The sequence below is a fragment of the Drosophila gunungcola genome, chromosome 3R (assembly GCF_025200985.1).
Source record: "Drosophila gunungcola strain Sukarami chromosome 3R, Dgunungcola_SK_2, whole genome shotgun sequence".
In the NCBI taxonomy this organism is placed as follows: Eukaryota; Metazoa; Arthropoda; class Insecta; order Diptera; family Drosophilidae; genus Drosophila; species Drosophila gunungcola.
In genome coordinates, this window is record NC_069139.1 from 7,767,271 (window position 1) to 7,787,454 (window position 20,184).

A 20,184-nucleotide genomic window follows, 5' to 3' on the forward strand; every position below is an offset into this window, starting at 1 on the left:
TAAGAATTTGCTTGGTTACTCAATAAATAATAATAGTCTTAGTCCGAAAGATGTTCTATACATATGCCTGACCATAAATACTTGGCAGATTATGTTCGAATAATGAGTGCTAAATTTAATAATTAAACTGTTTCTGGATGATTCCATGACCTATGGTTCCAAAGGCATTCTAAGATCAACTCGTGCAGATCTCAATTCTGAGAAGCAACGAGCCCTTATCTCACAAATGTCTAGGCCTTCCAAGTCTATACAAATTAATCTTCTTAAATTCAGTTTATTTGGGAGAGATCAGTGGAACAGTTCGGATGTTCAGCATAATGAAATCGCGGTTGTTAATAATATTTCTTTCCTCTTTGCTTTTGGTGGAGGTACCCATATCTCTTGCAAATTCAAGCCTAAACGAAACTAAAACCATATTTGATCTCATAATACTTAAAGACGAACAAATACAAAGACAAAAGGAAGAAATAATTAATCTAAAGAATCAAATCAAGTCCATGGAAACTGAAGAAAATTTTCCTGATTCCTGTCCCAGTGGCAGTAAAAATGGAATTTACCAAATAAAGTTACGGGGTATGGAACCATTTAAAGTGCCTTGTGTGTCGTCTGTTTCTGGATGGTCGGTAATTCAGAGGCGTGTTGACGGATCGGAAAACTTTACTCGCAGCTGGGAGGACTACAAGAATGGTTTTGGAGACGTGAAAAAAGAGTTTTTTATAGGACTGGAAAAGTTGCACAAAATGACTGAAGCACGTCCTCATGAACTTTACATTAATCTTCGGGATGTTAATGGAACCCATCGCTATGCTCATTACGATAATTTTGGAATCGGCAGTGAAGAGGAGTCGTATGAGTTGAAAACTTTGGGTAAATTTTCTGGTACCGCCGGAGATTCTCTGGATATTCACTTGGGAAAGAAGTTTTCCACATTCGATCGGGACAATGACTCCGGGGAAGATAATTGCGCTGAAACTCACTCCGGTGGCTGGTGGTTTAGTAGCTGCGCTCAGAGGTTAAAAAACTGAATCAAAAACTTATGACAATTTTATAAACTACAACCATTTAACTTACAGCTCGCTTAATGGATATTTCTATAAAAAAGGCAAAAGAGAAGATGGCCAAAGCTACGGAATTGTATGGGCTACCTGGAAAGACTACGATTTTGAGATCTCCCTTGCATTTGCTGAAATGATGATTAGACCCAAGTCGTTTTGAGTAAAGTTCAAATTAAAACACTCAAAGAAATAATTAAAAGAATTCACCAAAAATCGATGACATTGTCAGATTTCAAATTTTGTTGCTTACAATATTATATGCCAAACTAGTTTAACTATAAAATTTGTTTCGGTTCATGTACAATACTTTAACCTATTTAAATATGAACACTCTTAAATTGCTAAAATCCGCTGTGCTTACTTAGCAGACATAGAATAATGCATTCATTTGAGTCGACGAGTTCTTGCAGCCCGCTCCAATTAAGTTTTACCTGCACCCATGCTGACCGCAGCCAGACAAATTTCGAAAACAATTTTCCGCCCAGCAAGTGTGACTCGTTAGGCGCTTCGGCGGTGGCTCTACTCGTAATTGAGCAATCAATTTCGCCGACCAGCCCACAACAACAGAGGATACGATGCGATACCATACGATGCGATGCGATACAACTCGGGGCCAATTTAGCGGATCGAACTGCGAACTGCAAGCTGCAATTGCGATTGCAATTATAAAACAATCACTTGTCGGGATAGGCGGCTCCTGGTCGCCACCTTTAACGGCTGCCCATTATTTCCAGTATCCAGTATCCGATGCCTCTTGTTACTGGTTTGTTTTTTCCTCTTTTTTGTTGCTTTTTTTTTTGTTTTTGGGCGGCGGCCACGCAAATTGTGCTTACTTAATAAGTCGTACAACCTGCTAATGTGAGCAATTTACCAAAGGAACGCGCTCCACCCGGTGGTGCAGGTTCCTGTTTCTGTTTCTGTTTCTGTGGCCGTATTTCTCTGTATTCCTCTGCATTTTCTGTGGTCCTCGCGCATGCGCAGCCGCCGATTGCAATCTGCGCAGAAGAAGGAAGCCGAAGCCGAAGCCGGCAGAAAATAGCCAGCGTGTGTGAGTGCGCACAATAAAAAGGTGCGAGCTTAAAGAATTTATGGGCCAGCCACCGGTCGATAAGCCAAGAAAAATAAATAAAATAAACCAAAATAAAAATAAAATAAAATAAAATAAAAAAAGCAAAAGCGTAGCCAGTAAACGAGCTCCTCGCATCGTGCAGGCAAAACAAAGTCGCTGGGACAGCGCACCTAATTATTATAAATAAACCAATCGAACAATAAAGATCTGCTGGCCAACTTTCCACGAAATGCGCACAGTGGCCATAAGAACTTAATCGCAAATGAGATTCCGGGCCAGTGCCAGTGCCAGTGCCAGTTCGAGTCCCAAAAGCAAAAGCGGAGGCTGGAGCTGAAGCCGGCAACGCCATCGATAACACAATCGATGATGAGGCGGCTCCCAAGACCATTCCGAACCCGAATCCAGGCTAACAAGCGGTTTGATGGAGCAGCCAGTCGGCTGGATTAATCGCTGACATGGCCGGGGGAAAATTCTGGACGGAAGGGGGAGTGGGTCCCAAAATGTCCAGGCTTACACCTTGAAAATATTATGCGTTTTGGTTTTAAAACTAAACGAGAACATTTCAAAAAGCATTGTATTTAATACATTATCAGTACACGAGATATTACTAATTTCATTCATAAACAAGAACTAAATTATTAAACACAAGACTGCATATTTTAAAATTACATTATAAAATCCCGAATCCTAAGATTTTTTAATATCTAATATTATTTTCATTAAATTTATAGGGGTGTAATTATAACTTATATCTTTCAGAAATGTAATATAGGCCGTTGTTAACTTAATTATATATTGTTAATGATAAGCTTAATTTATTAAAAAATATAAATGTATAATAGGAACATATAAAAGTGTTTTTTAAAGGGATTACAAAAAAATGCCTTATGTAAAATTAAAATTTTTTCAAATTACTATAAATAACAATTAGGCAAATTATAGAAACTCAAATTTGTTTGACATTCTAAGCGAAAATATATGAAATTCCATATTTCTAATCTATCAATTAAAAATACTTTCACAAGGACAGTCATTTAGTGTTATAAATTTAAAAACTCGAATAAAATATTAAATTAATGATTAAGTAACCCTATTATACATATTTCTCCAAGTGCAAGTCCTTGGAGCCGCAGATAAGGCGCTGACGTAGTTAAACATATTGTAATTGCTGCGATGCCAGAAACGGGTTTCCATCCCGACTCGGTCTGGTCATTGTTTTGGAGTGGCTTCTGTATCGGTCCCAGCATCAGATTACCACTCTATGTGCAGACAAAGGCGCAGCATCATCAGCCAATAAATGGAAGGCGTCGTTGTCGTCCTCAACGGCATCCCGATCCGCATCCCGATCCGCATCCCGATCCTCTCCATCTCTTTATCTCTCCACCATTCCAGAACTCCAGAGCTCCAGCCTCCTGTCGCTGTCGTTACGGCCTTTGATTTTTGTGGATCAGGACCAGCACAGTAGCCGTTCGATAATTTGCTATGGCATTCCAAGTGTATGTCTCCTTATCCGCATGTCAATCAAGCTCCTAATTATTCGCCGAATGCAAAAGATAATTGGGCCGTCGTTTTTGGGGCCTTCTGCCTACCAACTACCTACTGGATTTTGGGCAAAAGCCATTTCAATATAACAAACGATGAGGTTTCTGCAGGGAGGCAAAGGCAATTATGACAAACTCAAAAATCTGATGGGGTCCTGCTGCAGCAAGTGGCATCCAATTAAATCAAAGGGAATAAATAAACGAAGTGGGGATAAGCAGAAGATTATCCGGTGACATATGCGTTGAGATGGAAAGAATATTAAACAGTAGCCGAAAATATGGGTATTCTTTTGATTTTTAAATAAAAACCATGTTAGTTAACCTTTGTATATCAATTTACTTAAAAATTTTTAAGCAAATGTACTAACATTTTTTTCAATTTTTAATATTTTATCTACTGCAATATAATTTGGACGCTTCCATTTAAAAAGTCAATAGTGAAATAGTGTTTTTTTAATTGGTAATCAAAATGAGATCGTCTTTATCAAATTACATTATACAATTTGTAACAAACTGTTGTGGAAATAAAATGAAGTATCATGTATTTTCCTTATTGTCAGTAATTATTTGATATTATTAAAAACTTTATTACAGTGATATCTTGTACATCGACATTTCCAGTTATGTGATTTTATCTATACGAATATAAAGTTTCCTTTCGCCAATTTCTAATACCCTTCAGATATTTTTATTGGGTGTGTTGTTTTAGGGGATGCCTAAAAATAAATAATTTTGTATAAAATTGATACTTACAAATTTTGTCCTGTCATACAGAATGTTAATTTAAAAGTTTGTCTTGCTTTAAAATTATACTTATTTTAGATAGATTAAATAAACTATAAACTATACACAAGCAAACCTCTTTTATGTATTGAAAGCTATTTTATAGAACCGAGAAATTGATATTCCAGGTTATCTTTATTCACATACTTTATTTTTATTGCAATCGGCAGTTTGAACGGCAGCTAATTCATTTGGCGTCCCAGCAGGTTTCCAGCTGCCTATTTCTATATATTATCTGCAAGTGGTAATCATGCTGGGAACGCATTGCACTGGGTTCACATGATCGCATATAGGTCCTGTTCCTGTTCAATCGGATGCACAGGGAAAAATCAATACGCTGCTATAATTATTTTAACATAATAAGTTTCCCCAAAAAAAGACATTTTAAATCTTAAAAACTTTTATGCACATTAAAAATTTAACAAAATGAAATAAACCATATATTATAATATCTATACACTTTTATACCAAAAAACTGGTTAAGTGTAGCTTGGAGTGTAATGAAATCACACAGAGACGGAGAAAATGAAACTGCGATTGGAGCCGCTGGAAAGGCGAGGAAAACGAGGCAAAGTGCGGGGCTTTACGACATGGAGACCATCGACACTTTGTACGTTGTTGTGTAAAACGATTGGCGCGTTAATCAACGTACAAATTTTCGACTTATATGGCCAGCGAATTAAATCGTTCCCCCGAGATCGGCCAACCTGGTCAGCTGTCTTCCTGACAGCTGCCGATTAGAACTGGAGCGATAAATTATACAATTGCCATGCGTGAGACCCGCAAAGAGAGAGGATCGGACTCCATTGGACTCCAACTCCATATATATATATATATATATTTATCGGGGACCCGGCTCCCGATTCCCCCGGCTCATCGCAATGACAATTACACTGATTACATTAAATATATGAGGCCCATATTGGGAGCCAGGTGCCTCTGGGAGTGTTAACTGTTCGCATGTCCTCTAAAGAAGAAAATTGAAAATCGCAGTCAAGCGTAATTTGTGCAATTTGCAGCTCCTCCAAGTATGCAACGCAGTCCGTTGGCCCAAAACTCATGAAAACTATGCAAATTAGCTAGGCCTTAAAGACGATAGAAGGGGTTTTAAAAGTAGGATTACGCAGATTGGACTCTACACACTCTAAATCTGTAATATCCTTTTCTGTGATTTATCCTGTTAATATATACCAATACACAATATTTTTTAAATTTAGTTAGTTATTTAAATTTTGTCTACCGAAGGTTTTAAGAATGAATCAAGTTATTTCATTATATTCAAATATTATTGTTGAAAACGATAAACTTGTTTTTGTCAGGATTTAAATTACAAAATTCAAATCCGGTCAAAAAATGTTTTTTTTTTATATTAAAGCCAAACAATTTGAAATGCCACCTATAAACATAACTAAGCTACCCCAAATACCCTAGTCTAGAAAAAAATCGACAAACATGCATTCTTCGACTTAGGAACCGGGCTGTTTGTTATGACCTGTGCAGTTTGTTTTAAATTCTTGTGGCGCGGCATGAAAAATCAATTATGTTAGTTTAACTTTCTGAGCTAAACGCTAAACAATTGCGCATAATTACGAGCGTTGCGTTGGGGACGAAACCAAAACGAAACCAAAATGCAGACTGCAATGCATTGCCGTTGCCTCAATTTGTGCATTTGCATAAGAGAAGGGTTGGGGTTTTCGTGGCACAAACAAGAAAGAACAACAATTAAGGTCCGAAATGGCAAAAGTTAATGACCGAACAATTGAGGAAATTCACGTAAATGACTTCGGGGGCCTGCGGATACGGATTAGAATTGAGCACATTCGAAAGAATGCAGGAAATATTTAACCGGGAATCGTTTTCAGAACTAGGAACTGCGGGCATTTCAAACAATATGAGAAACGGAAACACTTACCGAAGGCAATTCAATTTCAAATCGCAAAAGAGCCCTTATAAATAGAGGAATATTAAATGTTAAATGTAATCTATATAAAGTACATAGAAGTATTAAAAAATCAAGTTATTAAAAGTTTCTTAGATACTCAATACAATTGTTAAAGGTTCAGTTTGGTCGGCTACTTAGTTAAAATTATAATAAATATATATTAAGTTAAAAAATAAAAACAAATAAATCCACCATAATTTAAATTAAGAATAATTTTTACATAAAATTTGTCAGGCTTCAATTTTGCAGGCAACGCGCCAACTTAACAGCATAATATGCAGCACTAGCCAACACTGGAAATTTACGATGCGTCAACATTTCTGTTAATTACATTTTATAGTATCATATTTTTAATAAATTTTTGGAATGTAACGGCATATTGGCTTTTATTTCAAGCAGTTTTTTTAGATTTATTTTAGAATTTTTTTAAAACAGTTGCGCAAAAAGCAACTACATAAGGGGCTTTAAAAGATTAAGGCCCCTCAACTGTATACATCATTGATTATATAATTAATAGAATAATTATCTCCTTAAGTCTTTATTCTGCCATTGAAAAAAGAAAAGAAGTAAAATACCAAAACATTAACGAAACTAACATGAATAATCATTTATTTAATTATACCATCCAGCCGGATGAATTTGCGATTAAATGTTCTTATTAAAAATTAATTCTTTAAATGATGACATTGGTCCGCTAACATATAGAAATCATCAACATCCACATCGACTAGTTCATCATCACCATCATTGTAAAATGACACTTTTAATTCCCCAAGTTCATTCGACATACTGATCATTAAATGACGATACTTGATATTAATTTCTATTGTAGACTTTTATGCCAATCCCATCAACTCAACCAATAAAACAAGTTGACCCCGCCGGGCATATAAATAGACGAATTTTAGATTCTTGAGATGTGTCATATCAGCGACGATCTGTTTGTCACTAAAACCATTTAAAATGTGGGATAATGTGTTTAATTGTAACATCGCCTGCGCCTCCTGTTTGCTGAGCAAAATGTCCGGAATATCTAGTCTCTGAATACCCCTTCCCTTAAGATTTTGAAATAACTTAACCAGAGTTCCGCTTTGATGGTATCCTCTAAGTCTTAATATCTCAAGTAAAGGCAAATTTGCCTGAGGGGCATATTTTGTGGCATCGATGCCGGGCTTCATAGTCAAATCAAGAACTTCCAGATGCTTACAGTATGGCACAATATCCGCAAAACTTCCATATAATTCGGTATTGGCGAATGTTAGAGAGTTTAAAAACCGATTTGCTCGGACCAACTGCACCAAGTCCTCTGCATTCATTCGAACATTGAGATAGATTATTCTCAATAGGCCGAGCGGCGGCACATTTTGAAGGCTATACCCTGTAAAATCGAAGTTATCTTTAATTTATGAACTCTTTTTAGAGCAACTCACCTGGAACGTCTATAAAGAGTGTTTGAAGACTGATCTTGTTTTTAATGGCATTTATCAGGACCTCAAATCTATCCAAATGTTCGGGGTTGTATCGGGATGGTTTAAAAGTTATGCTCATTCCATTCATTTGTTTGTTCTCCTTAACCGCATTAACATACAATTTCCAATATAGTTCTTTGCTAGCTTTGGAAACGCTTTTTAGTGATTCGTATACCCTGGCCAAATCGATTGTTACCATATTTTTCGCTTGTAAAAAGGCAAAATCGATATGAAGCTCCTTGTATAGGTCATAGTTCCACTCTTTAAAAACGTTGACGAATCTCTCACAGCTGATAAAGAAATTAATCAGATCCCAATATTTCTCAGGAGAACGTCTGTTCAACTCGCAATTAGCTTTGATCTGTCGAAATGTCTCGTACAAACAATAATGGTTCAGCTTTAATATTGTTGTGGCGCTCATATTTGCAAATCTGCAGCCCCAAGCTCATGACCAATTGGTTACAATTTATAGAAACAACTGCTAAGGTTCTCTGCAGTTGTAGATATAAGTTTTAGCGATTGATAACAGTTTTGTAATCTAATCAGATGAGGTGCATATACTAGAGCATTTAAAGCATTTTTTCGCCACAGGCTAATTTAAACTCTCTTAAGGGTGATCACTATCATTATACAAAACTCATTTGCAAATGTTTCCTATCGTATTTCTTTGTTAGGGCAACACTACTTCTACACAGATATAAAATATGAGAGATACATTTTCTCACCTAAATTAATTTTAATCCAAGCTTTAATTAAAAAAAAAAGAATTTTAAACCCCATAAAAAATTAAATAATTATTCAGGGACTTCACAGAAGTATTCAAGCGAAAAATTCGTGGGTTTCCATAATCAATAGAGTTTATTGAGTTCACTTTTGTTTCACACTTTTATGATCATGAGAACAAAACATGGTAGCAACTACTTAAAACTACTTATCAAACAGAAGGCTATGCCAGACCCTTTCCAAAGTAATTGTTTAAATCTTTTAATTTAAATTTCCAGTACTCCCACCCGACACTCACAAAAACCCGCTGAATGCAAGCCGAATTTGAAATGAAACAGGCTGGGCGCCAAACAAACAGCTGGTTCGGTCTATCGATAGCAGTGCGAGAAGACGTTGGCCAATACTGGGCCACACCGATAGGCGGGGACGGGGACTATCGATAGCTGGGTCGAAGAAGAAGGAGGAGGAGAAACACAAAACCAATTGTGAAAAAAGTGTAAAATTTAAGGAAAATTCAAAAGGGATTTCCCCCCAACCACCACCTGCCGAGAACTACCTTTTAACACTAGGATTTTAGGACTACAAACGAGAATTTTGCACCTGCTAGCACGCACTCAGCTAGAGCTCTCACCCACACAAACCCACAATCGTCATTCCCCCTTTTTTTTTTTGCGAAATCCAAGACGAAGGCCACAACAAATGCAGATTGGAGCTTGATTGGTGTACGATTACTGCCGAGTCACGAGGGATCAGCAAACTATAGCCCATATAGACTATAGTTTTGGGTAAATACCGCCAAAACAAAGCAAGAAAACAAAACGAACAACAACCATGTCCGTGAGGACAAAGGTTCTGGGTTTGGTGGACGTGATGATGCGCGTGCCGCCGGTGATGGTCATCGATGAGATCCTGAAGATCGGAATGGGCCTGCCAACGCGACTCTATCCGGAAAAGAGTCCCGGAGAAATACCCGCCATCGAAAGCCCGCCCACGGAATCCCCACCAGAGTCCAACCAAGATCCCTTCGCCAGCATCAAGGAGTTCTTTGGTCTCGGCGGCGGAGACAGCATCCCGCCAATGACCTCAGCCGCCGTGGGTGCCGCTCAATCTGCCCTGGAACAGACCATCGAAAATGCCTCCAGATCGGCGCAATCGCACGGCATGCTCAGCTCCGGATTCAACTCGCTGATGGACGAACTGTCTCACGACGAAACGCTGGCGGATGTGCTCAGCATCACCACGGTCAAGTTCGTCATCTGCCTGTTCGGTAAGTCATCTCAAATGGTACACTTTCCCTTACCTAGGGCACTTGGAATACTATTATAAGAAACCGGGCTCTTGTTTCTTAAGGTGCATTAACCAAAGATACAGTTTTGGGTTCCAATAATATAACCATGGTCAGTAACATACACGTCATATTATTAAAAGACACGCTGCAATCCAATATATGTTTTTTTATTAGGGTAATACGATTAACTTTGTGTACCAAGAGAATGTCAGTGATATATTAACATATTTTTGGACTATTAATTGTGTAAATACTTTTGACCACACCTGTATATCAGGGCAAAAACATTTTCCTTGTTTTAGCCAAATCATTATTACCCACACCCTTTTTACTTAACCACTAGTCACTAAGAAATTGTTTTGTTTTAGCGAATTATGTGATTAAAATAAATTAAATTATAGATAGGGAGAAAAATAATTATCATTTAACTCAATAAATAATATCACTCTGAATTATAATTTTCGCAAAATAGAATGAAATATTTAATTAAAAACGAGTGCCAAGCGGATAGTAATTTAATATTACCTAAAAAGAAGGCATGAAATGTTAATGATTGTAAGCTTTAACATATCACAAAATGCAAGCTTTATTTTGATTACAGCCCAAAACGTAAACACAGTCAATGAAATTGCTTAAAGTTCACTGTTTTCGACCTGCTGACGAAACCATCTAAAATTCCAAGGGCCGCTTATCGGGCGTACTTTGAACAGCACTAAAACGTAAATGCTTGACTCAATATTATCGTTTTGTTGCAGGTTTCCTGTCCGCCGCTTGCATCTTCATGCTGTGGACCCGTCACCTGGTGATGGTGTACATGTTCCTCACCTCGCTCGGCCTCACCTTCCTGTCCTACTGGTCCAACGTGAGTGCCCTGGCGCTGATGGAGAGGAGTCCCAGCATACTGGAGGACCTGATGTCGCTGAACACCACGAGATTACTGGATTCGGGCGGGGTGGTCATGTCACTGGCGCCGCATTTGATGGCCCAGTGGTTCATGGGCATGCTGTTCGCCTACATCCACCTGGGCCCAAGACTGGAGCTGCTCCAGAAATCAATGCCCATCATCTTCGCTAGTCCAATCCTGGTGGCCATGCTTCCACTGCCGCCGAAAGTGGTGCAACACCTGCCCGTTGTGGCCGCATTCACGCCCATCATCCTCACCAAGATCACGCTGTTGCACAGCGCCATGGAGGCCAGTCGAACGGTCTACAATGGGTATCAGTATGCCATGAACTTTGTGTCCAACTTTGGACTGTCGGCGCTCATCGAAAACGAATGGCAGCGCCTGAATGTGCCCAATGTGCTGCGGGTTTTTTGGACCATCAGGTATATATTTCTATAATTTATGTTAATTATGCACATGGCACATTCTAATTTTTGCACTTAGAGCGCTAATGTGTCAGTGGAACATGGCCACTAATCACCTTGTTTTCGAGTTAGTCATTAATGGCCTGAGAAACCAGTACCTCTGTGACAAGGACTTAATAAACTAATAAAATTTCAAATGTTATAGGATCATTCAAGGCGGCTACGCTTTGGCCACGACGGAGTCCGAGGAGCCACTGGAACTGATGCCGGCTACACAAAAGCTCCTCGTCGATGGCTGTGAAACCCTGACTGCGGTTTTGGGAATGACGGGCGTCATCTCGATGATCTGCCACTACATCGGACGCGGCTTCCAGTGGTACCTGCTCACCTACGACAACGACGAGGAGAAGTCGCTGGGCACTGTCTCAGCAGTGCTTTTCTACATTTTGGCCCTGCAGACGGGCTTGACCTCCCTGTCGCCGGACAAACGCTTCATTAGGCTGTGTCGCAATCTCTGCCTGCTGATGACCGCTCTCCTGCACTTCCTGCACAACATCGTCTCGCCCATTTTGATGTCGCTGAGTGCGGCACGGAATCCCTCGCGGAAACGACACGTGCGCGCCCTCACCGTCTGCGCCTTCCTTGTGGTGATGCCCGTCTCCCTGCTCTACTACCTCTGGTCACAGCGATCCATCTCCACCTGGCTGCTGGCGGTTACCGCCTTCTCCGTCGAGGTGATCGTAAAGGTGCGTATCTTATTTTTATGATTTCAAGAAAAATAACAATTGGGTTTAAATGCGAAAACCAAATCAGGAAAAAGGTTCCACAAATACAGTGGATTTTATTAACACATCAATCCAATTTAAGAAGTTATATAGATTTATTTAAATATTAAAGATTTACCTTAGACTTAAAAAAGTTACCTCAATGACGTCGATTGCCGGCCATTAATTTAATAATTAATATATACATATTTGTTCTTAGAAGTTTAATCAGCCAATCGGGAGCTAATCTACTTATTAAATATAAATAGATTAGTACGTAATCTTTTAATTAAATATTATTATGTTACCATTACTTGATTAGTAAAAAAAACTACGCACTACGTTCATTTTTGCAAAATCAGCCCAATGTTTGCCCTTAGCTAGCCGTAGCTGAATGTTATATATATTCAGAGGTTTTTATAATTTCAGTGCATTATAAGCAATAAATTGCTACACATATTCTTGATCTGCATCAACAACAGAGTCCATTTAGCCACGTCAATCTAGTCTCTTACCTATAAAACTTTAACAATAGTGTTCTTATTATTGAAGGTAGTTTAAAGTCCTGCTACACATAACTAATTACATATTCTCCCCCAGGTGCTCGTTTCACTGGCCACCTACACACTCTTTCTGCTGGACGCCCGGCGCCAGTTCTTCTGGGAGAAGCTGGACGACTACCTGTACTATGTGCGTGCCTTCGGCAACTCGGTGGAATTCTGCTTCGGAATCCTGCTGTTTATCAACGGTGCTTGGATCCTGATCTTCGAATCGGGTAAGTTGGTGTTCAGCGTCCCTCGTCCTGGTTACATTAACACATGAGTAGGCAAACCCATTGCCGCAATCGATTGGCCTATTTGTTCATCGGATCCGGGTATCGAACCTCGAATCCTCATCGTTCCGTGTCCAGCTTTTCTGTTCTGTGTGTGCATGTAATATTTTTATTTGGTTGATTTGGTGTACCGATAACTATAACTTGATAGCCCAAAATGCTACAGGCGGCGCCATCAGAGCGATAATGATGTGCATCCATGCCTACTTCAACATCTGGTGCGAGGCCCGGGCGGGATGGTCGGTATTCATGAAGCGGCGTTCGGCGGTCCACAAGATCTCTGCCCTGCCAGAGGCAACTCCTGCCCAACTGCAGGCATTCGACGATGTGTGCGCCATTTGCTATCAGGTGGGTGTTTGTCTTTTTTTTCAGATTTTTATATACTTACCCCCTATGTTTTTCTTTAACTTATTTAATTCAGGAAATGTACTCGGCCAAGATCACGCGGTGTCGTCACTTCTTCCATGGCGTCTGCCTGCGCAAGTGGCTGTATGTCCAGGACCGTTGTCCCCTGTGCCATGAGATCATGATGTACACGGACAAGGCGGAGGAGAACGCACAGGAAGCGGAGCCAGCGGCGGCTGTCCAGGCCGAACAGCCACTTCGTATTTACCCGCGAGACGTGAGTACAACACGAAGGGGTTTCTTTTAGTTATATTAGAAGTGTATATTAGAACGTTCATAGCCAAGCTACAAGAGAATTCCCTTTTAAGAAACTAATATCCGTTGTCAAATTAGCATTCTTTTTTATTTAAATCAAGCCCTTAACCTACAATTAACCAGTTATTACAATAAACCTTAAAATCCTATTAAAGTAGCGTCAATCAATTTGTTAAATATTTATTATTGTTCACAATTTATTAAATATTATTAATTTGTTATATTATTTTTAGAAGGTCTGGAAATCAATAATTACATTAATACTTCTTTTAACATGTTTGAAATTCTAAAAATGTTTTCCAAAGCAACAGGCGTTGACAGAGACCTTATATAAAGTTAAAATATTTCAAATTTATAATAAATATGCGGTTTTCGGCAACCTTTTAGATTTTGACAATGTGCTTAAGACAGCTTGAGATCAGGGAGAAAAATTAAAACATGTCAATATCAAAGCGTTTGCACCTATTATTGTGAAGTATGAAACTTGTACATATATTGATAAATGTTTACCTTTTATATTTTAGGACGGAAACAACGCTGGTGCGCCGCGACGCACCCCAGAGCGTGTTCCAAACGAGATGCCAGAGGCGGCCACCACCTCGTCCAATGCGGCAGCGATGATCGGAGCGGAGGCAGCTGCGGCCATTGTGGACTCGGCAGCGGCTGTTGGCGAGGCGAGATCTTTGGCCAACGTGGCCAGCAGTGCCAGCCAGCGAATCAGCGCCAGTGGGAGCAGCGACAGCAGCTTCATGACAGCATCCGCCCAACCTCCGCCGCCGACGGCCACTTCGGCTGCCGCTGTGGCCACGGCGGCGGCCAGCAATACGACGCACATGTTCCGGATGTCCCAGGACCAGCAGTAAACGGATCTGATCTGATCTGATCGGAGCGGAACGGAACGGAACGGGAGCGCTCGGCGTACCTTGTTTATCTTCTATATCTTACCACTTGGAAATGTTCTGTGTGTTAGTGTACTTATGTAAAAAAAAATGCGAATCTATTCCTTTCAAGAGCAATCTGACCCTACCACACGAGGACACACCCCCTAACACACAAAACACACCCACACACACACACCTTCGATCCTCATAGGCACAGACATTTACGTATATATATACAACACACACGCAGCCATGCTTAATTAAATTATATACCATGCATATAATAGCGCGCTGAACGATAATGAGACGATAATTGAACCAGAGATCTATGTATGTACGTTAAGTTTACGGTAAAAGTTGATCCAAAAATGTTGAAACACACACAAAAAAATGTAGCCCTAAGTTTGCAGCGGATAAAAACAGTGTAAAAAAAAAACCATCGGCGGATAAGTAAAACACAAAAACGATAAACATTTTATGTGGTGAAGTCTGAAAATGATTTAATCAAGTTACCAAGTAAATCTAGTTAAAAACATAACACGAAATCAGAATAGATAAAAAATGAGAGCAAAACGAGAAATTGCGTTGTATAATTTTGTAATGTAAAAATAACTTGAATAAGAGAAATCCTTGTTTTGTTTTTTTATTTAAATTACCTATGTACGTTTATTTAGATTTAATGTAATTAAACGAAAGAAGCGGAAAATACAGAAAACATCAAAAAACAGTCTAATGTAAGAGAAAACACACAGAAACAATTGTGTTGACTTTTGACTAGATATATGGGTGTTTCAGACATCGGTAAACAATAATATTAACATGAACTACAGTGCGTTTCAGAGCTAGTTTATGATATACCGGAATATACCCATTTTCTTAGCCTTTTTTTGTGTCATTTAGCTTTGAAACGCACTGAATGAACGCGGCAACATTTGTTCTTCAGTTGAAAATCAAATCATTGTAGTTGCGGAGCAGATGATATGGAGACACGCGGCAACAGGTGGTAGTACGGACCACAGTGATACGATCGGCACGTTCGAAATTGGCCTTAACCGTCTCATAATAGCGACCATCGCTGTGGACAAAATAGTGTTACAAAAAGGTATTCAAAATTAAAAATCAACCCAAACTCACCTGAGAACCATGCAGCGTAACTTGAGGCATTTGACACGCAGTATATCGATGGCCTTCTGGCTTTTGTCCGAGAATCGCAGGTTATCCGGATCCCAGCGCAACTCCAGGCGCTCCAAGTTGCCGCAATTGGAGGCGATGGTGTCCATCAGCTGGTCCACATGGATGTTGACTCCCAGTTTCTCAGCAGTGCCCATCACAATGATCCTTTCGTGGTAATTTTATATAAAACATTAAAGTTATAATATTATATATATATTGAATATCTTATCTTACTTGCAGTTGCCCAGCAATGGAAGAATGCTCATCCACAATTGATCTGTGATATGCGGCATCCCGGAGAGGCAACAGGCACTTAGCTGGTGACCCTGCCGCTGGACAAACTTAAGGAGACCCTCATCCGTGATGTTGTCTGAGGAGTCCAGATCCAGGGAAATAAGCGATCTAAAGGGTAATGATTTTCACAGTATTATAAATGTAATTATAAGTATGAGTTTTAGCCCACCTGGTAGTTCCAGACTCCATCCATTGCTTCAGAACGCTGTCATTAAAACCATTGATTTGCCCGGCAGATAGGAACTTTAAGCTGGGTATCCTGGTCAGCATGTCCACCAGGCACTCGGGCGAAAGATCCGTGGCCGTGATGTCCAGCTCTTGCAGAGCGCACTTGTCCCACTCGGCCTGCATCACGAACTCGGACTTCAGGCTGGTGCCGTTCATCAGCAGGCAAGTCAGGCGCTTCGATCGCTGGATGAGGGTCTTCAGAGTGGAACCGGTGACCTTGTTGCAGAAGTTAACGGCCAGACACTCCAGCTGGATGCAGTTGGAGCTGAAGGCATCGATGTGGGAGTCGTCGATGAAGTTGATGCCATACAGATTGATCACCCGCAAATTGGGCGTGGCCGACTTGAGTTTGTGCACATTGATGACCTCGTAGATCTCCTCCTCCTCCTCCTCGCACTTCTCGTAGGTGCCTATCAAGTGGAGCACCTCCAGTCCGTTGATGAAGTTGTAGATCTTGCGCATGAAGCCCTCCATGAAGATCACTTCGGACAGGCAGACGCACATGTACCGCAGTTTGGTGGGAAAGGCCTGCATCTCGCTGAAATCATGCAGCTGCATGGCTAATGAATACCAGTAGTTAATTAAATAAAAAAATTTATTAACAATTAAATGGTGAACCAACCTGTGGAGAAATCCAGCAGCATGTGGGTGAGATTGGGACACTTGGCAGACAGTTCGTGGAGCACCGTGTGCGTGATCAGCTCGATGGGTAGTTCGATGTACCGGAGCGTGGGACCAAATCTCACCGAGATTAGCTGCAGCAGCATCTCCAGGGAGCCCACATGCAGTCCAGACACCTCCGGCCGCAGGGAAACATTCTTCCAGAGACGCGTGTCGTAGGCAATCTGGCGCCACCGTCGACAAATCCGGGCCAGACGACAGATCTCGCGGTGCGACAGATACGAGAAGATGTGCAGCAGCACCTTGTCGGGCAGCTTCTCGATGGTCTACGGGTTGTGAAGAAATATTTTAGATACACAGAAATCAAATTAAAACCATATATCTATTTTGGTAAATAAAAAAAAATAATAATCCCATTTTTTTTTTAATTTGAGCGAATTATACCACAATTATTAGATTTAAATTAATAAATATTAATAATAAGTGATGTTCACTTGTTGTAAAAATTTATTTTGATAAACTTTTCTTTTTCCTTATTTTAGAAATAAACAACCCAAATAGAGAATATTAGGTAGTACTTTGAACAATTATTCCAATTTTAGCTGGCTTTATTTAAAAGAAAATTTACTTTTTAGATAAAAATCCTAGTAATTAGTTTTGATATTGATTTTAAATTTGTTTTGTAAAACAAAAAAGTCAAGGAAGAATGGACACTTGATTTTAGGATTATTTATTTATTTGATTAGATTATTTATTTGAATAAGAAGTTAAAGAACACTTTCCACCAAATGCTTTTATTCTCATGTTCGATATAGTTGCTCACATATCCATCTGGTTTTTATATGTTTTCAGTTTGAGTGTATTTTTTGGGTTTCTCTTTTTCTCAGAGGGATATTCTCTCCTAGCTTTTTTTTTTTTGGTAAGGTGCTGAGTGGGGACTCAAAGTAATATTGAAAACTCGCTGTACCGTATCGGCGAAGGGACTGCGAACTGTGCCATCGGACAGGTAAACCTGCGAAGCCTCGACGGCCAGCTGACCCCAGATGTCCGTGGAAATGTCCATGTCTCAGGCCACTCGGCTGTATGGTATATGGTATACGGTATATGGTATATAGTATTGATTCGAAAGCACTTGCTTATATAAAAAATATAGGTAGGAACCGAGATAAACTACGCGTGGTCGGGCCTGCCAGCTGAATATCCGTCGGTCTGAGCTACTTTCGCGCTACTGCGAGTGGGCATCCCATCGACGTCGCCATCGGAATCTCCAAAAGAACCGCCAGGCAATAGACTCAAGAGAACCAGGCCACTATTTATAGACGAGCGCTAGTAACGAGAGCAGTGGCAGATCTGTCTCGGATGCATCAGCTGTTTGTTCATGGGACCCGCACCACTCACGCACTCTCCCAGAACCACCGAACCACCACCCAAGCCACCCACCCGGTGGTGCACGAAAAGAAATATCACCTCATCATCAAATCGAGTGTTATTGCCCTCTAAAGCTTATCAATAGTTAAAGCTGCGTTTTTTTTTAAATCGATTCTTTTTTAAAGTTTACTAAAGTATGAGTGTTGTATGTTATTGTATACCTCACTCTTAAAATGTTATAAAAACTATCGTAAACTATGTACTATGATCCTTTACTTTAAAGTTCTTAAATATTTTGTAGAATATACGGTTCCATTTTATTTTATGCTGTTATTATATCGGAATTCGTTGCAAGTCTAGAAAGTTTAAAGCTTTATAATAGCAATCAGTGCAATTAATTTATTTCTTAAAGAGTAAAAAACTTTTAGCATTTTTAAAAAGATTGATTAAATTAAATTGATTTAAAAGGTGTGATAGATTTTGAAAAATGATTTAAGAATTTTATGTTTCGAAATTCAGAATGATTTATTTCTTACAGTGAATAGTTGCTATGATAACCGAAATGAAAAATATTCCTTAAGCCTTTTTTTTTCTGATGATAATTTTCCTTCGAAAAGCCGTACCACTTATTTCTCAGTGCAAATAAAATGTATAAACGCATGTTGTTTGTTGCCAAGATTTCTATATACATGCAGATCGGTCGGCTGGGTTTGTTTTGTTTACTATAGGTACATAGATCGGTACATAGACAAAGTACTTACCAGTCGCGTCTTCACCGTCCCAGAATCGTGAAGTCCGATGGCCTGCGAAGAGGTTTGCGCTGCCAAAACATTCCAATTATCCATCGTGGGCACTGGGCACTGGCACTGGCTAACTTTTGGATCGGATCAGCCGGGAAATGGTCTGTGTGTGCTGTTGTATAATATATAGTTTCTCTGGATCCGTGTAATTATGCTTCTATCTAGGGGAAATATACACGCTGGCGCCGAATTGTGTCTTAGTGATTGTATTTTGCAGACGACGTCTATGAGGAGCACAACAATCACAAAATAAGCAAAATTCTAAGGGGCTTTTCTGATTAGTCACAGTGTTTGCCTGTTTTTAAGCAAATTTTCAAATTTTTTACAAGATTGGAAAATTTGTTTTAAATTTTACGAACTACCAAAAATGATATTTTACCGATTGTTAACATTAATAATTTGGCAAAGGTTACACCTTAAAAGACATCCAGCAAATATTAAAATCAAACCATTTTTGAAAACCATTTTTTTGTGTAGGCAATGATTCTGGTTTTGTAAATTAGAGTTACATCCAGATAAAAATATTTATATAAACTTTATGTAAAAGAGCTTCATGCATAAATCAAGCCACAAGCCATTCCTTAATTAGTTAAGTATAAAATGTGGTTAAAAGCGACACAAAAAGCACATAATTACCCATTTGATTAATTGATTTAACAAAATTTGTTAGACACTCTACAAATAAATGAACACGAGAACAAAAGTAATTAATTAATTACTTGTTGCCTTGCCTCGAATTGCAGTCAGTAAATTAAAATAGCCGATTTACAACAATAGCACAGGCAAATTATGCAAAATTTAGTGAACATCGTTGTTGTGATCTTTTGATTTGCGAGTACACATCAAAATTCTGTTCACCCTTTGCCTAGGTTATTTTTAGTCGTACTCGTATGGATCTGGTCGCAAATTTGTGAGGTTGCAACGCTTGAAAATCACCAAAAAAAAATAAATTAAAAGGAAATGCAATTTCGTAACTTTCACAGAACAATGTTGGGTGTTCGAAATACTTGGCAAATTGCACTCAAGCTTTCACTTCTTCAATGGCAAATTACTGGCAAATTGGTGGCAAGAATCCGGCGAAAATCTTCCGCAATTGGCGTAATTTTCCGCGTACTTGACGGCTCCACAACTCTCTGGCAACTGAGAAAACCAGGCGTCCGCGGAAAATGGTTTATGCCAAAATCCACTCGGCTAGTTGCTCGTATTATATGGGTGGAAATGGAGGGGTTATTGGGGGACGATCTCTGTACAAAGAGCGAGTGCAGGCGTCATTTGGCGCAGTCGGCAGACATGGCATGCATATGTTTTTCCCATGGCGCCCGGCCAACAGAGGATCACATCCCGATCATTAGGAAACAAATATAGTAATATCAATTTTTTTTACA

The 20,184-nt window shown here is 39.5% G+C and overlaps 4 protein-coding genes across 11 annotated transcripts; 2 read left to right on the top strand and 2 right to left on the bottom strand.

The window, feature by feature from the left end:
- Positions 1 to 295: 295 nt before the first annotated feature.
- LOC128263797 (fibrinogen-like protein 1) lies at positions 296 to 1,334 on the top strand. The gene is made up of 2 exons (XM_052999036.1): positions 296 to 1,012; positions 1,074 to 1,334. The coding sequence occupies exons 1-2, from the start codon at positions 306 to 308 to the stop codon at positions 1,213 to 1,215; spliced, it is 849 nt and encodes a 282-aa protein (XP_052854996.1). The 5' UTR covers positions 296 to 305; the 3' UTR covers positions 1,216 to 1,334.
- A 5,749-nt stretch (positions 1,335 to 7,083) lies between these two features.
- Positions 7,084 to 8,314, bottom strand: LOC128262404 (uncharacterized). Of its 3 annotated transcripts, none has more exons than XM_052996654.1 (3): positions 8,056 to 8,314; positions 7,821 to 7,999; positions 7,084 to 7,768 (listed from the first exon to the last, which is right to left on the bottom strand). In XM_052996654.1, the coding sequence occupies exons 1-3, from the start codon at positions 8,109 to 8,111 to the stop codon at positions 7,227 to 7,229; spliced, it is 777 nt and encodes a 258-aa protein (XP_052852614.1). In that variant the 5' UTR covers positions 8,112 to 8,314; the 3' UTR covers positions 7,084 to 7,226. The 3 variants fall into 3 exon arrangements, with proteins under 3 accessions (XP_052852614.1, XP_052852623.1, XP_052852606.1); XM_052996663.1 differs by having other exon boundaries at positions 7,821 to 8,003; XM_052996646.1 differs by having other exon boundaries at positions 7,821 to 8,314.
- A 482-nt stretch (positions 8,315 to 8,796) lies between these two features.
- On the top strand, positions 8,797 to 15,042 carry LOC128252887 (protein TRC8 homolog). 2 transcript variants are annotated; one of them, XM_052981060.1, is made up of 7 exons: positions 8,797 to 9,849; positions 10,626 to 11,196; positions 11,384 to 11,924; positions 12,543 to 12,717; positions 12,926 to 13,122; positions 13,196 to 13,396; positions 13,959 to 15,042. In XM_052981060.1, the coding sequence occupies exons 1-7, from the start codon at positions 9,414 to 9,416 to the stop codon at positions 14,295 to 14,297; spliced, it is 2,460 nt and encodes an 819-aa protein (XP_052837020.1). In that variant the 5' UTR covers positions 8,797 to 9,413; the 3' UTR covers positions 14,298 to 15,042. The 2 variants fall into 2 exon arrangements, with proteins under 2 accessions (XP_052837020.1, XP_052837029.1); XM_052981069.1 differs by having other exon boundaries at positions 12,941 to 13,122.
- Positions 14,981 to 19,992, bottom strand: LOC128252897 (F-box/LRR-repeat protein fbxl-1). Of its 5 annotated transcripts, XM_052981100.1 has the most exons (8): positions 19,852 to 19,941; positions 19,519 to 19,723; positions 18,761 to 19,023; positions 16,633 to 16,957; positions 15,952 to 16,570; positions 15,723 to 15,890; positions 15,450 to 15,653; positions 14,981 to 15,390 (listed from the first exon to the last, which is right to left on the bottom strand). In XM_052981100.1, exons 3-8 carry the CDS (start codon positions 18,842 to 18,844, stop codon positions 15,255 to 15,257), a joined length of 1,536 nt encoding a protein of 511 aa, XP_052837060.1. In that variant the 5' UTR covers positions 18,845 to 19,023; positions 19,519 to 19,723; positions 19,852 to 19,941; the 3' UTR covers positions 14,981 to 15,254. The 5 variants fall into 5 exon arrangements, with proteins under 5 accessions (XP_052837060.1, XP_052837079.1, XP_052837051.1 ...); XM_052981119.1 differs by lacking the exon at positions 19,519 to 19,723 and having other exon boundaries at positions 18,761 to 18,978; positions 19,852 to 19,992; XM_052981091.1 differs by lacking the exon at positions 19,519 to 19,723 and having other exon boundaries at positions 19,852 to 19,937.
- Between the last annotated feature and the right edge of the window lie 192 nt (positions 19,993 to 20,184).